Source organism: Acipenser ruthenus, chromosome 10 (genome assembly GCF_902713425.1).
Source record: "Acipenser ruthenus chromosome 10, fAciRut3.2 maternal haplotype, whole genome shotgun sequence".
NCBI lineage: Eukaryota > Metazoa > Chordata > Actinopteri > Acipenseriformes > Acipenseridae > Acipenser > Acipenser ruthenus.
In genome coordinates, this window is record NC_081198.1 from 11,274,062 (window position 1) to 11,290,653 (window position 16,592).

At 37.3% G+C, this 16,592-nt stretch overlaps 1 protein-coding gene across 4 annotated transcripts in view; it reads left to right on the forward strand.

The window, feature by feature from the left end:
* LOC117410163 (cytosolic phospholipase A2-like) overlaps positions 1–16,592 on the forward strand; it is a 29,386-nt gene that overhangs the window by 2,670 nt on the left and 10,124 nt on the right. For 2 of the 4 annotated variants that reach the window (XM_034016615.3, XM_034016623.3), the window contains exons 2-11: positions 2,966–3,125; positions 6,327–6,365; positions 9,548–9,629; positions 10,895–11,043; positions 11,803–11,922; positions 12,279–12,316; positions 12,713–12,857; positions 13,645–13,781; positions 14,628–14,850; positions 15,914–16,028. In XM_034016615.3, the coding sequence (XP_033872506.1) occupies positions 3,093–3,125; positions 6,327–6,365; positions 9,548–9,629; positions 10,895–11,043; positions 11,803–11,922; positions 12,279–12,316; positions 12,713–12,857; positions 13,645–13,781; positions 14,628–14,850; positions 15,914–16,028 (1,081 nt within the window). In that variant the 5' untranslated portion in view covers positions 2,966–3,092. The remainder of the gene's footprint in view (positions 1–2,965; positions 3,126–6,326; positions 6,366–9,547; positions 9,630–10,894; positions 11,044–11,802; positions 11,923–12,278; positions 12,317–12,712; positions 12,858–13,644; positions 13,782–14,627; positions 14,851–15,913; positions 16,029–16,592) is intronic. The other 2 variants (XM_034016631.3, XM_034016640.3) reach the window with 1 other exon arrangement.

Consider the following 16,592-nt stretch of genomic DNA (forward strand, 5'->3'; position numbering starts at 1 on the left):
CCAGTACCCTTAACTTTGACCTTATACCACATTGTAGTTGTGTGATTCTTTGGCTTAGCTCTTTGCAATGTTGGCTTACTGTATGGTACATGTCTTTATTCTATTATTCTCATGTCGAATTCATGGGTATCATACAAGAAAAAAAAAAACTCTCTTGCGTCAATAATTTCCCAAAGCTTTCACTGATGCACATGTAATTACACACTTGTTCCATCAGTAGTTACCATGTAATAACATGAACAGGTAGTCACCCAGTTATTACCATACTCTAACCACCAAAGAGGCCGAGTAAAATGATCTTGATAAAGAGCTGACCCGATTGGTTGATCAGATGGTTTCCCATTTGAAAGGCTACATCAGTGCATTTTGGCTTTCTTTGGAGCTAGTCATTTGGATTGGAATAATACACATCAGACTCAAATCAGAAGGAATTGTTAGTTGTTGGTCTGGTTTAGCAATACTCTTAATCACTGTGTGCAGTTCTTTTGGCATCACAGCAACTTTAGTTGACAAATAGGCTTATGTGTCATCATAGAGATTCACCTAAATTAGTTAGGCAACATATGTCATTGGTCAGTCTGTTTATGAAATTTATAGAAATTTCCCTGATCGATGATTCACATATTTTCAGTTTTTGGCAATTTTGCTTATAAAAATAAAGAAAAAAAATCACCTTTTGCCCTTTAGACAATTTGTCATGATCTGCTGATCTGTGAGTTGATTACTTTATAAGGTGAAATATGACACCATTTAAAACAATGCTATTTTTTAATGTGGGGGTAGGTGGTATAACATGGTGCTGGATAAGTCATAGTAATTGAAATATACACCAGGTTTCCTCAGGTTGGTGTGGTTGTGCAGAGGCCAATTTGGGGTCAAAGGAAGAGTCTGCAGTAAAGAGAGAGTCAGAGTATCCACATTATATAACATTTTGAAATGCGGGAACTTCCTCACACAGAAGAATTAATTGTGAATGAAAAGTAACTGTGGAGTAACAGAGCAATTCATTTTTTTAGCCACTACATTATGTTTAAACCTTCTGCTTCCTGGTGGTGTGCATATTTAAGTTGTTTGCAGGAAGTACTGTACTGTATACTTCAAGCATATCACTTCTGGAGGCCTTGTTGGGAATCTGGCTCAGGTCACAAACAAAATGAGTTAACACTCAGTGGATATAAGTCATAATGATTAAAACAATCTGTCAATCTCTGTTGAGAGAGGCCTAAGACCAGGACGTCATACCGCATAGGGTATAATTGGGACATAACTTAATAATTGCCAAATGTATTATTAAATGGCATATTTAAGAAACTGTGCACACATAATTCTACCTACAGACACATATATACTAAAAAAGTTGTAAAACTTAAGAAAAAAAGTCTCATTCAAAATGACTGTACTACAGTATATGTGTTTAACAGTGCAAATATTAAAGGGTTTTATTCTCAGAAATGTTGTACAATCTTAGATCTCATCTAGTGATATACGGCTACTGAATCCCCCTGCATTGCTGTGTGGTTGATACTTTTGCCGCTGTTTTAACGCCTAGTGAGTCAAAGCATTCTGGGTCCCGTTTATCATGAACTGCCTACTAATTATTAGTATTTATTTCTCAGCAGACGCCCTTATCCAGGGCGACTTACAGTTGTTACAAGATATCACTTTATTTTTACATACAATTACATTATTTTTTGACACATTATTTTTTACATACAATTACCCATTTATACAGTTGGGTTTTTTACTGGAGCAATCTAGGTAAAGTACTTTGCTCAAGGGTACAACAGCAGTGTCCCCCACCTGGGATTGAACCCACGACCCTCCGGTCAAGAGTCCAGAGCCCTAACTACTTCTCCACACTGCTGGAATGCATTATATTTGTATAAGACATTAATCAGAAAGTGGCATGTGTCTTAATGTATATTTATTAAACATTTCCCCTTGCTTTTATTTACACAGTGAATTTCAAACCAGGAAACTCATTGACAGAAGGGTCCTTGGTGTGTAAACCACTATGTCAAATTAGAAACAAGCTTATTTTGATGACCAGAGTTGCATGTGGCTATCGAGTTAGCATTGGTGCCCAGGCAGATGCAGAGTACAGCATCAGGTTATTAGTTCCTACACACATCAATGAGAACACAGGTGGAACTGTCAGTGAGAAACAGCCACAAAAAAGGGGGTTGTGGTGCGTAAGACTCAAAGAGAGACCTCATTTAAAAGGGGTTTGTGGTGAGTGAGACTCTCAAAGAGAGACCTCATTGAAAAGGGGTTTAGTGGGGCAGACGCATGCACTTTAGTTGTGAAGCATTAGACAGTGAAAAACACACAAAATAGTTGGTGAAATGCCAGATTGTGGTTCTGCCTATACATCCTTCTTACTGTATAAATGTCTTGAATGTTTAGCCTGTAAATCAATTTGCATGCTAGGTTTTTTTTTTCATGAGTCATCTCCACCATCCATTTCATCGGTTTTAGCTATGTCCATCAAATTGAATAGATCAATTGAATAGACCTGATTATATTATTTGTTAAGTAGGTCTTTTTATAATGAAATATTAGACTGTTATAGTTTTCTCTTTGATATGAATGGTTTGCATGTCACATTTGCAGCATTGCCATGCATGCTTATCTGGTGTTTGTAGTGATAAGTTTCCGGCTATGCTTCTATATATAGAGAAACATTCAAATGAATTGTTAGAAACAAAGTTGAGGTACAAAGCTACTGGAAAATGAATCCAGAAAAGATGAGAAACAACTGAAGTGAAATTATTTGATTCTTGGAGTTTTAAAATCTATGTAATTCTTACTTAGAGTAAGTAAAATGTTGATGTTTTATGGATGTGTTTTTAATTGGTATGGATTAAGTGGCATTGCTGCATTAACATGTTTAAAAGAAAGGGCACAATATTGCATCTCAGAAGATTTGATCAGTTTTTTATGTTAAATGTTTGACATTTTTCAGGGTCAGTAAATGCAGTCCTTCACCGTCAGAGAATTTGTGTGTGCCTGAAGACAGGTCTGAAAGCGGGCTCATTAATCTTCACCCTGTAGCACCGGAATATTTTCTCAACGCCTCAAACTGAACGACAATGTCTTCTAAAGATCCCTACCAGTACATAATAGTAAGTATAAACCTTCACACCATCAAAATCCATCACGGGGGACAGGTTTTTGAAGGCTGATAGCAAACTGCCATATGTGTTTCTCCTTGCCAATGATGTGTACTGTTGCACCAAGGTCTAATGCAAACTTGAGTTTGGGTGTAAGCTTACAGCACTGGTCAGCTCTTTTTTTTTAATACTTTCAACCATGTTCTGTGCAAATCTCTTCTACTAACAACTACACTTAATATTTAAACTTAAGTTTTCACAAGGTGCATGTCAGCTGAGAAAAGCATGCCCTGAGGGACACAGATAGCCAGGAGTAGCACATGTGCATATTTTTTAAAACCTTTTTTCACAGAATGTGCAATGTATCTAATTTTTATTTTTTTTCCTTACCCATAGCATTCTAAGGTCATCAGTAATCTCTTGTAAAGGGAGAACTTTTGCAATAATAGTAAACATTTAAGTAGTATTCAGTATTATTAGCATTTCAGAAATGGAGATTTTTAAAGTGGTTTCTAACATGATTTTCAGCTTTAACATCACAAATTAACATTGATAATGAATTAAAGCAAAAACAGGTTCATAAATAACAGTTAGGGCACTATGAAATCTGTTTAATTATTATTTTCTGATTTCAGTTTTTACCATTTAAAAAAAATGTAATTAGGTTGATTTAAATTAACTTATGTACATTGCAGGCGCAGCGAACAACACAAAAGTGTAAATCTAGTACAGGCTTCTATTTTTTCCATTTGGTTTCAGTTCGTGTGCATTGGAGTAAGAGTCATTTTTATTGAATTGTATTGACAAAAATAGTATTGATAGCTTTAAAAACAGGTTGTATAAGTAAAAAAAAACACATACTTTATTTTTTTTCTTTTTCCACTCCAACAAAACTAATTATTGTATTTTGTTTCTCTGTATTAGGCATTACAGTAAATAAATAAATAAATAAATAAATACCTACAACAGGGAACTAACTGACTTAATTGCAACTTTAGTTAGTTTTTAATTTCTAAGCCTTTTAGCTGAGGATTTTCCAGTTGTAAAAGTCCTTTTTGACATTCTGAAAGGCTGTTACTGTATTAGTGAGGTAACTTTACTTACATTGGATAAGGGCGTCTGCTAAGAAATAAATAATAATAATAATAATAATTGGGAAAAAAAAACACACAGTACATTGCACCTCGTCTTAAGCCCTTACGGAACAAACATATATTTTTAATATATGGTAGAAAAGTATGATCCTTATATTTTTCATATATAGAAATTTGACCCTTTTTTATATATTTAAAATATGGAATATATTTAAAATATATTTTAGTCTGTAATCCATATATTTATTTTATATGGATTGCAGACAACTGAAATATATGGTGCACCATATATTTTCAACATATAAAATACATAACTATATAAAATATGTTTTTTTCCATAAGGGAGTTACCATAGCAACAACCAGCAATGTCTTTTTTTTATTTTTTAGCTGAGACTCCCTGCCCTATACTCTAGTATGCGTGACAATTAAAGTTTCATATTTCCCCTTCAAATATGTAAACTGCCAAATGAAATGATGTGTTCATATTAGCAATTTCATTTTTTGGTTATGGCTTCCCTTCAGATTTTATTTTGAGTTTTTCAGTATAATCTAGCGTGGCAAATGGAGTCTTAATCAGCCCATTCACAAAACAAGCACCAAAATAAAACAGTAACAACATATAGTGTGGTTCTTACCACTGATGCGATGCAAAATGAAACAAAGCAATTTCAATCCTCAGACCTACATTAACTACCAGGGTTGCCAGATTTCTGACAGAAAAATAGTGACCTCGTTCTTCAAAACAAGACCAAACAAGACCATAACAAGTGCAACCCTTGTTAGGGTATGAGCGTTTATGCAAATTCCAACCCACAACTCTCAAATTCCAACCACGATTCTCAAAAAAACAAGCCCAATCCCGCTTATTATAAGCGGACTTGGCAACTCTGTTAACTGCACATGATACAACTGATTACAGCAGCGCTTTAGAAGGGGGCAGGAGGATGTGGTTCTCTCCTCCAATTAAAACCTGTGCTCAGATCACCCGATCTACTAGTGGAAGTACCATGTTTCAGACAGACAGGAGTTCGTCATCGGAGGCAAAGCCTCCTCTGGTAAAAAGACCAAAAAAACAAACCTCTGGTCTCCTCCAATTAAAACCCGTGTTCAGATCACACCACCTGCCACTGCTAACAATCACTACGTTTACATGGTATGAAGTGATCGGATTTCTCTGTAGTCGGGTTCCACGGAATCGGATTTCGCAATCGGAATACAGATTCAATTTGTTACCTGATAGGGGTTAAATGCTACCGATGACGTTTTTAGAACCTGCAGAGGCAGAGCCACCAGTCAAGCCACCACAGATAAGCCTCCGAGGCTGCAGCTATTCTCCTCTCTTTATTTCACAACTTGTTTCCAGTCAGGATGCAGAGCGATTGCACATTTTTCCTGATGTGCATTTCAACAGTTATGATGTTGATGCACTTAAACATTAATACGAACCCTTGGAATGCTCCTGCTTTTCCGTTGTCAGTGTTTAGCTCTACAGCAAGACAGACAGGGCCATACTGACGATTACACACCAATTTTGTCACATACATCTGTTGCTTTCAGTGAGCCCAATCCTACTGTATGGGTCAAAGAAAGAGGTGACTAGCCGTGTCGTCTTTGGGAGCTTGAAATAAGTGAAGCCCTGTCTGGGCATATTTTGATAAAAAGGAAGACTGCAGACTGTGCTCTGCAGAGCTTAGTTACAGTGGCAGTGCGGGAACAAAGCATAAAGTATCCTCTACATACCGTGTCTGCATCTACTATTAGTGTTGGGTTTTATAAAAAGCTACTTGTTTAAAAGTAAGTAATAGCTCTTTTTCAAAATGTTTTCATTTTTATTTTATTTTAACGTTTAAACTATATATTAAATTAAAGGGAATCTAGCACCCTCTACTTGACACTTACTTTAAACAGCAACAACACCTTCCCTAGTAGGCAGGTAATGGCCATTGCATGAGCACTAACACAAGTATCACTTTCCTTTTCAATTGAAAGTCTCAGTGCTCTTGGGTTAACCATCTCTGCCTTTATACTCTTTTATGTTATGTAAGCACAAATTATGCATCAATTATCCTGGCAAATGTATTGAATTTCAAAATAAAATGTTTAATTTAACCCTACAGAAACACCAAACACCAGCAGGAGATGACAGAATGATACAGGTACTCAATCACATGTGCTTTAGGATTATAAAACACTGAAACCATTTGGGATTTATTATCAATGAAAGAAGGCAGTTTGCACATGTATACTTGTATGTACGAATTCACAGAATAGTGAACGACTTTACCTGCAGTATTCAGAAAAGACCACAGTAATTGTTATAATGACTAGAAATGTTTATGAATTTGTTTTCATAGTGTTGCCATTATTCTACCTGGTTGAAAATGGTTAAAACAGCAGTTTTATACAGAAAAGCAGACTACATGTGGATAAATTAACGTTGTCTTATAAAGTAATTACGTTTTTTTCTAATGCCTTAATTTCACACTTAATAACACTAAATCCTACTGTATAATCAGTTCTTAAAGTAATCAGTAAATATAGGTGGGTTATTCCTTATTCATAAACTAAAGTGAAGGGGGGCCCATTTTATGTGTATATACACAGAGACTATTGATTTAAGCTGCTAGGTGCTTATATTTGACTTTGTGATAGTGATAAATATTATGTTTACTGTACATTGGGTGCCAGGTGGAGCAGGGGGTGCGTCTAGTTTATGTCTGAATTACAAGGCAGTCATTTTGTATGTAATTCTGTTCTCTAAAAGCATGTTTGGTTTGAGATATTTTTACACACTATAAACATTTTGTCTATGGCTTCCACTATCTATAAATCAAAACAAAATACTTCTAATCCCAAATAAATAAGCAAGTAGAGTTATCAGGCATATTTATTTATTTTCGGGGGGTGGGGGGGGGGTGGGATTGCTATTTGGTTGCTATCATCAGTCCTGATGGGAGTCTATCCTTGTTTTTATGGATAGAATAGGCACCAAACTGATTACTATTTGTGGGAGTTTTAGGGATATAATTAAGATCTATAATAGAGTGCATTGTTGTCTTTTTAGATAATCATTCTTAACTATAATTATATATATTCTGTGTTGGGGAAAACTTTCTCTGAACTTGAATATCCAATATCAAGACTGATGAAATGTAATGCTTGGTGACATTGAATTACTTACAGTCAGTAACTTGAACTGGTGGTTGTGTTTATTTATAGTATGCAAATAATCATTAAATCAATTATGAATTGTGTATTTTAATCTGTGTGTATTAAACAAAACAAACAAACACTTGGGTAACTCTAACTTATAGGCAGTTGTATTTTTGTACATGTGTAACAGGGTAGAGGCTGGGCACTGATCAGTAACCACACACACTGCAAGCAAGCTTCTTAGCCCCTGCACAAAAGAGCCAGGCTTGCACAAATAATTACAGTTAATCTCAACTCACTAACAGGGGTCAAAATCCTTAGTGACAGTGTGTCATACATGCACAGCTCCAAGATCTTAATGAAGGTGCTCTGAGGTGGCTCTGACTGTGATGGGTGCAGGTTAAGTAGAATTTCCTTGTTGCCGTTGTTAAGGTATAGTGAAAAATTCGAAGTGCCCATGGCGCTTGTCAGTACCCACTCAACACTTCGGCCTTTGTGCAAATGACACTGTGTTGTATTTATCTTCTTATAGATGTCCAGATGCATCCCCAGCAGTGTAGAGAAAAGGTTAATGTATTTTATTATTGTTATTATTATTATTTGTTTATTTAGCAGACGCCCTTATACAAGGCGACTTACAGAGACTAGGGTGTGTGAACTATACATCAGCTGCAGAGTCACTTACAGCAACATCTCACCCGAAAGACAGAGCACAAGGAGGTTAAGTGACTTGCTCAGGGTCACACAATGAGTCAGTGAGTGAGCTGGGATTTAAACCGGGGACCTCCTGGTTCCAAGCCCTTTTTTTGGAGGGCAGAGCTGTCAGTATGTACACAGCTGCCATAAGTTTTGTGTCTGGTATGAAGCCTGCATTCTTTCAAGTTACCGATAAAAGGGGTTCCAGCATTCTTCTGCATGGGAATTTACAAAACAATAAATACAATGTCAACCTAAATTACAGCTACAAACAACTCACCAGTAAGAGGATGTAATTGTTACAAGACCGAAGGAATCCAATGATGTGTAATCACTTAGAAGAAGCTTTAAAAAGACAAATCTCATAGAGCCAAAGAAAGTTGCATTTGTTTTCGTATTATAAATATAAACTTTGTTTCTTACTATGGTCAGTTATCCAGGGTGAACACAGTTTGTTACTTTGAATGCACCCGTTAAAATCAGGGCATCATTTTATTTTCGAGTTTCATTAACTCTGTGAATTTGCTTTCTTGATTATAAAAATGTCCAACCTTTTAACCTGTGCCTAAAGAGTAAGTGGTTGGAGCAAATGAACTGCAAATTATTTACAGTGATAGTAAATGCAATAGAAAATGCATTTTACGTAGTACAACAGAGCGCTTGATTAAGAGACAGTGAAAGTGTTGACCTCTGCTTTCACAGTAATTTATCTGTGTAAAGTGGAAAATATAGAAAATTGTGAAAGATAATAATATAGACTATTTACTGAAATATAAAGAGGAAGTGTCTGCAAAAGGAAGTGACACATTTGGTCTGCTGTGTATCAGCCTGTGGTCCAAAAACTTGAAAATTAAGCATGTTTATTGGCAGACCAGATTATCTAAACTTGTCTGAACTGGATAGGAGTTTGAAAGGAAGGGAATGGTTCATATCTCTTCCCATCTTCTATATTTTTGTAGATCCTCAATTTAACTTCTCATCTGAACAATCAACATTGCTGTGTCCACCATCAGTTGGTACCAGTGGTTTAACAGTGTCAAGGGAGTTATAGTACAGGTTTATTAAAAACATGTTGTATTGGTTCAGGCATTTTTTAAATTCCATATTGAGCTCTGCCTCAGGGGTATCAAAACAACTAAAAAAATATGTGTGTGTGTGTGTGTGTGAATGTGTGTGTGTGTGCGTGCATGCGTGTGTGCGTGCGTGTGTATGTGTTTACTTAAAAATGTCCAGGTGAACTACAGATGTTTTGCTCTCATGATAGGTTTAATAGTCCACTGTCAAGCAATGACCTGAATAGGAACAGTATTTGTCAAGCACTATCCACTAGATTCAGTCTTGTCAGCCATAATTCTTTTCAATAGCTTTAATGAAATAAACATCTCTGATTCCCTAGAGGTCCTGTATGCTCTGGGGAGCCCAAGTGAATCTGTTACTTTTTAGGCTTTTCAGATATAAGTACTCTTTATTCTTGTTTTTTTTTTTTCAGGTGGAACACCAGTATTCTCATAAGTTCAAAGTGACTGTGTTACGAGCTGAACATGTCACTAAGGGAGCTATTGGTGACTTGCGTAAGTATTTAACTTGCATATCAGCTTTATCTGAGCAGCTCCTTGTGGTGTCAGGTACTGGTTGTTGGCACATGTTGCACTCCCACCATTATTCTGTCCATTAATCTTTCGGCCTGATTGTTTTCCTGCCCCTGCTCTGGCCCTCGTCTTATCCTTGCTTCACACAAATGGGCTCTGTATTAGGCCAGGAGAACCTGACTTCACTTCTGATCCATCTCAGGGGTTGAATTTGAGGATTCTGAGTTGTGTCTTAAAGGCACAGAACCTTAGCACAAATACATATAAGATTATGCTGGGCATTAATGCTGTAAATCTAGATTTCAGTATCAAACACATAGCATTACACCCTAATAGTGAATACTGTCTAAAATCCAAGTTAAATTGTGATTAGTCAAGCCTGTGTCATGGTCTGAAATAATGGAATGCATTGCAATACATACTGTAGCAACAGACAATACAAATAAAAACACACCTCACATAGATTTGACGGATATCTTGTGGACTGGCTGGTTGCTGATGCTAAGTGTGGTGGATTTAGTTTGAATATGTGCCTTCCTTATTATTCACAAAGTAAAGATGCTTTTTTTTCTTTCACGTTGAGTACAAATTCTTCCTTCATGATCATGATGTTGTTATTGACTTTCCCTGGATTTTATCAGCAGTGATTCAGTCATTTTGTATTATCCTGTCACTTTCTATTACAAGACTACACATATACCCAAAGACTTCTCATTGAAGAACATTAGTCGAACTCAATAACCTAGTTTCTTTTTATTACAACTATATCTTAAACATTACAGATAGTGTCTACATTTAGTATAAATATATGACTGACACAAGCTAACACTTGCAAATCTTGGCAGCTTCACCTGATGACAGCACAATCAGGTGATGTATCTGAACATCAGACTCGAGCCTGTCAGATAAATAAGCTATGAGTCCCTCAAAGGAGCAGATTCCATTGTGTTGCACTAAGAGCTGGTGTGAAGGATTAATCATTTTAATCGTAACTTTTCTGCTCTTGGGGTGCCTCCCTTTCAAATTGAAGTACCTAATCGACTCTTCAAATAATTTTCTTTTTTAAAAGCACAAGCAGTTTATTATGTAATTGAAAATTGCTTTTTAATGGCTTACGCTCGTCATAGAGATATGTGGAAAATTTAAATGAAATTAGAAATAAATAAAAAGAGTCCAAACAGTTTAGTAATGTCTGGCCTGATCGTTGTGAAAGTGATGTGCACTCTCTTTTTTCCCTTTCCCTCCAGTTGATACTCCTGACCCCTACATTGAGCTATTCATCTCCTCGGCTCCAGAAAGCAGGAGGAGGACAAGGCACATTAACAATGATGTCAATCCCAAGTGGAATGAGTCATATGAGTTCATACTGGATCCCAACCAGGAAAATATACTCGAGGTAAATCGGCATTAGTCAAGCCTGTATCAGGGTCTAAAATAATAGAATGCATATCAGTACATAGTAACATATGAAGAAAAAAAAAATGAATGTGTTTTTCCAGCTCCAGGTGTCACATTGTTGTGGTGTAAAGTGGTACTTTTTATGTGAGCTGAAGATGAAGACTTAAACCAGCCTTACCTTTTTTTAGCCATGGATTTAATATCAGAGTTGCATGTACTGTATAATACAAGAAAAAAAGCATGTGTAATGAGAATCTTGGTCCGGGTAGCGGGAGAGGGTCCATCACACTTGAGAGTGGGGTCCTTGAAGATAGTAGGCTGGCTAGAGAGCTAGACAGGGCGGTTAGTGGATGAATAACATCAGCTGGAGGCACAACTGCAGCAGCTTTGTTACTTATATTTGAGCGTAAAGGGTAAAGCAGATTCCTGTTTGAATAATACAGTATATTCTATCAGTGGTTAATTCACACATTGGAAAAGGCTCTCACTTCTCATGTCTTCTGTTACACCCCTAAGGGTTTAAGCGCTCTGTCTTCTGCTCATGCTCACTGCCAGACTGCATACAGTCATTCAAAAGGGCGGCACTGAAATACATAAACACTCATATAGAGGCCACATCCTGCTACCGCAGAATCACTGCACATGGTGAAAAAGAAGTTAAGCCTGAGAGATAAACATACTTTATGAATACAACCTAAAAGGGTCCTCTCCATACAGTTACACTCCCAGCTACAGTCTGTTGCCTGCCTCCTTCTAGATCACTCTAATGGATGCTAACTATGTTATGGATGAGACTCTGGGCAGCACAACGTTTCCCATCTCCTGCGAAACAATCCGAATTGGGCAAACAAAGGAGGTGCCATTCCTTATCGGCAAAGTAAGACTGGATTCATAGTGTAAATAAACATGAAAATATAAGGTAATTTGGGCAAATGATGTTTAAATTTGGGTACATTTTTCACTTTAATTTTGCAGTTCACCGTACTCTTCCCATTTATTGCACATTCCTCATGTTTTACCATATATATTTGTGCCTTAACATTCATGTATGTTCTTTACCATGCTTTCACTAGGAATAACAGCAGCTGTAACAGACCTAATCAAGTGGGCTCTATTGTTGAAATGACCAAGATCCCTGTCCACTCTGAATTCAGCAATCCTTTTTTGTATTTGACACACATTCTTGGTCATGACCAAGCAATTGCAATTAAAGATTACCTCTTTTTTTAACAGGTTACTAAAGTGTTTCTAGAGATGACCCTTGAGGTGTGGTATGTATCACACTCCACTATTTAACAATTATGCTTTGTTCATTTCATAGTTCAGTATATGACCTCCTGTGAGTTACGATGGAAGACTTTATCCATGACCTTCAACACTGATACCTAACATTTGAATAAAAACACACACACGCACAAATGGCTTATCAGCATTAACATGCACTGACATCATTAGACAGAACTCTCTTTCCCGTCTCTGTTTTCTCATTGTATTGCTGCAAGGCATAGGTAGATTACTATTTTAATTAATTTCACAGTGATTGACATCACCAGTTTGAGTTGCATTTAGACATCCGGATACAAACTCAAAAGCCCAACATTATCACTCCAGAAAGCACAGCACAGTTCCTGCCTTCACATTGACATTGCCATGCTCTCTGCTCCCAGCTCGTCCACGGACCTGCGCTTCAGCATGGCGCTGTGCGACAAAGAGAAGATGTTCCGGCAGAAGCGCAAGGAGCGAGTGATGTTGGGAATCAAGAACCTCCTGAGAATGGAGAAGGGTCGCTGTCTTCCATCATCACATCGGGATGTGAGTTAATAGGTTAATCCAGATCTGCTGCCTACTTCATCAGGCATGCACTGTACAGTGTGCAACTTATCTCATACACACTTTCATGTGAAACTGAGCTGAACAATGCATTATGAATCAGGGGCTTACATTCAAAGGGTGCCCCATTCATACAGCAGCTCTAACCACAAGGAAACTCTGTCATTACTCCCTAACAAACCCAGTTGCATTTGACTGGTTTTATAGTAGTATTTTTTGTCTTACTCATTTTGCCAAATATAGTTGCTATAAACAAAGACAAAATCAGCTCCCAAAACTGCTGTGCCTAAACCCTGTTTAATGCAGGGAACTGGCATGTAACGTGACAGCCTTCTCTCGGCGAACTCAAATTCAATTAATTAGCTCTCTAGATCCCCCTTGTTTGAAATTAATTTAGATCAAGGGAGGAATACTGTACAGTTCTCCACAGCTTAATCACACTGTACTGCTACCTGGTAGACTCGGAAGGACTGTGGTTCCACCACCGGCTAGAGTTATATGTAGATCTCATTCTAAAATAAGAAACAATTGACACGTTGTCCTGAAGTTACTGTGAGGGAACCCGGGTATAGTAGAAAATTGGGTGGTTATTCACATAGTTTAGAGACCCTGATTAGTACTGATCTTGGACTAAACAATGTTAATTTAGGTAAGGTAATTAAAGATTAGAGCAGAAGTCGTGCTTGGAAATTGAAGCATCTCCCTTGATGGGGTTGATGGTAACACCATGTAGTCATTCCAAGTGAAACTATGTGTTGTATGTGTGAAGGTGCCGGTGGTTGCTGTACTGGGTTCTGGAGGTGGATTTCGAGCCATGGTGGGGTTCTCTGGGGTGATGAAGGCTCTCTATGAATCTGGAGTTCTGGACTGTGTTACATATGTTGCGGGGCTCTCAGGATCCACATGGTAAGTGCTACTGGAATCTCCTTGAACTGACAATGGGGAGGTGAAACGCCTTATAAATATTCATATCAAACTATTGATGTGTTACAGAAAAGCATCTTTGTTTGTAATAAATGTTTTTTAAAGTTGAAGTTAAAATGTTATAGAATACTCTGCCAAATTTACAAGAAGCGCATTACGTTACCTTTGCTGTGTCCTGTGTTGTCCGTATCGCAGCATTATATTTTTAAACATGTTAATGTCTCTTTTGAAACAGATACATTTCTCAACATTAACTTGGAAGCGTACGCCAGCTAATGCACTATTCCACTACAATGCCTCTGTAGAACCGCGACCCTGTAAAGGAGTGAGCGGTTAATGATAATGGATGGATGGATGGATGCCTCTGTAGATATAACTGTTGTAATCCTAACTTGTTGCATGCTAGTTCATATTGTATTCTAGTAGTATTACTGAACTTATTGTAAACCACACTATATTTAAATATTAATCTTACATTGTAACCCTGCACTGCCCTTTAGCACCTGTAAGTCACCTTAGGTAAAGGCATCTGCCAAATAAATAAATAATGATAATCACGCTCACTCGTTTCCATCATACGGCACTCATTTCAATCAGAACACCAGCATTGTTGCAGGAGTGAGCGTGAACTGGATGTTTTAGAAGACAAATTTTCTTTTCTCCTGGTGAAAGTTGAAATAAATAAATTCCCTAATTTACCAATGGTGCGTGAATAAAAGTATATATATAAAAAACATGGACAACATGGGATACAGCACAGGTAAAGTAATGTGTTTCTTGTAAACACCTGAGGGGGTTCTGTAGCACTTAAACTTTTATTTGCTTTAGGTACATGTCAACGCTGTATTCTCACCCGGACTTCCCGACGAAAGGGCCACAAGAGATCAACCAGGAGCTGATGAAAAGCGTCAGCAGCAACCCGCTTTTCCTGCTCCGGCCGCAGAACATCAAACGCTACATCGAGGCTCTGTGGAAGAAGAAGGCCTGTGGACAGCCAGTCACCTTCACTGACATCTTCGGCATGCTCATTGGGGAGACCCTCATCCACGATGTAAGAGCAGCCTTCTTTAAAGTGTAATTGATTAAGTTGGAATTGCTGAGGTCTTTTGATTATAATACTCTTCATATGTGTAAAATGGGTTTAATTTGGGGGAGACACACAAATATACATAGCTTTTGTTTTAACTGTGGCTTTGATACACATCAAATTCTGGAAATGGTATATTCAGATTCACTTCTCTTTCTTTTTTTATATAAGGGTATCCTGCAAGATAATTCCTAGAAATATGCAAATGAACCTTGGCTTTTTACAGCTGCCTGGGTGACTGTATTCATATGGACTGGCTAGTTTGCATTGCACATTGTTGTATTGATATTGACTCTGGCCAGCACTCGAATGCTATGGTACACAGGCACAGCTTTGTTTAGTGCACCTTCATGCTGCTTCCCTATTCAAATCCAAGTCTGTGTGTTCACGACAGGGAGGGGTTGCTGCAGGAAGCATTGACTTTAAAAACTTCAAAGGCAAAACTACTCCCTCCACTACTAACTCTTTGACCCTGGCCTTAAACTTGTGATGTATTGTTAATACCAGACTCTGTTTAAGCAGAATTATAGACTGTAACAAGAGTAACACAAATTGTGGGAAAATTTTCTGTTCACGCACTAACCAAATACTGTAACAGATGTGTTTAATTTTATTGGATTTTTTTAAATTATTCTTGGCTTTCTTGGTGTAGGGCTGTTATAAACTAAAAACTATTTGCTTTACATTAGAACACAAAAACATACAAAATATGAGACCAATATGTGGGACCCTGAAATATTGAACGTTCAGTATTTTGAACCTCCATACCAGAGGGCTCTCAGTGGCTTGGTGGACAATTTCAAATGAAAAATGTTCTGAACAAAAGGACAAAAAAGGGCATATTTATATCCTATCAAAATATCATAACATCCTATATCACACACTATAACCCAAGTATACATATATAATGTACAAGCTGTATGTAACATGCAGGTGCATTTCATGCCGTTATCTGAAACGTACAGACATTCAACTGGGATCTCATCCTCTTCTGGCTTTTTAACTGAATGCTCACCTTGTCTTTCAGAGAATGAACTTCAAAATGAGCCACATGCAGGACAAGATCAATGAAGGACAGAGTCCCCTGCCATTATTCACCTGTCTGCATGTCAAGCCTGATGTCTCAGAGCTCATGTTTGCAGGTAATCCGAAATATTTTCTCTTTTAGATTATTATTTTTTTTTTTAAATTGAGCAAGCTGACGTTGAATGTAGTACAATTATATACTGTATAAACCAATTATGATGATATACTGTACTGCATTAACCAGCCATAGGTTCAGTTTCCAGGTTCACTATTCAACTTGTAGAGCTATTTATGGACCCCCTTCTATGTATTTTCTCAGCTCAGTTGTCCCTGTTATGTAAACACTGTTTCTTCTCCTGAATGAATTCTTATCCATGTACAGATGCAAAGTAGGGATTTTAATAAATAAGCATTGCGCTTGGTTACTATTTGTTCCCGCAGGCTCAAAGTATTTCCCTTATCATGATCTAGCATTTGCTATTTATATGTACATTTGCTTAATTTTGCATTAATAAAACAGAAAGCATGCAGATATGCAAATTGCAAAGAGGGATATTTTTAGGCACAAGTAAGGCATTTTTATGATAGGCAGTGTTCATTTAAAATACACAGTCCAGTGTTGGGTTACTAATCTAATGAGTAAGTTATGATCCAGTCTTGATTTGAACCCTTGCCCCTCA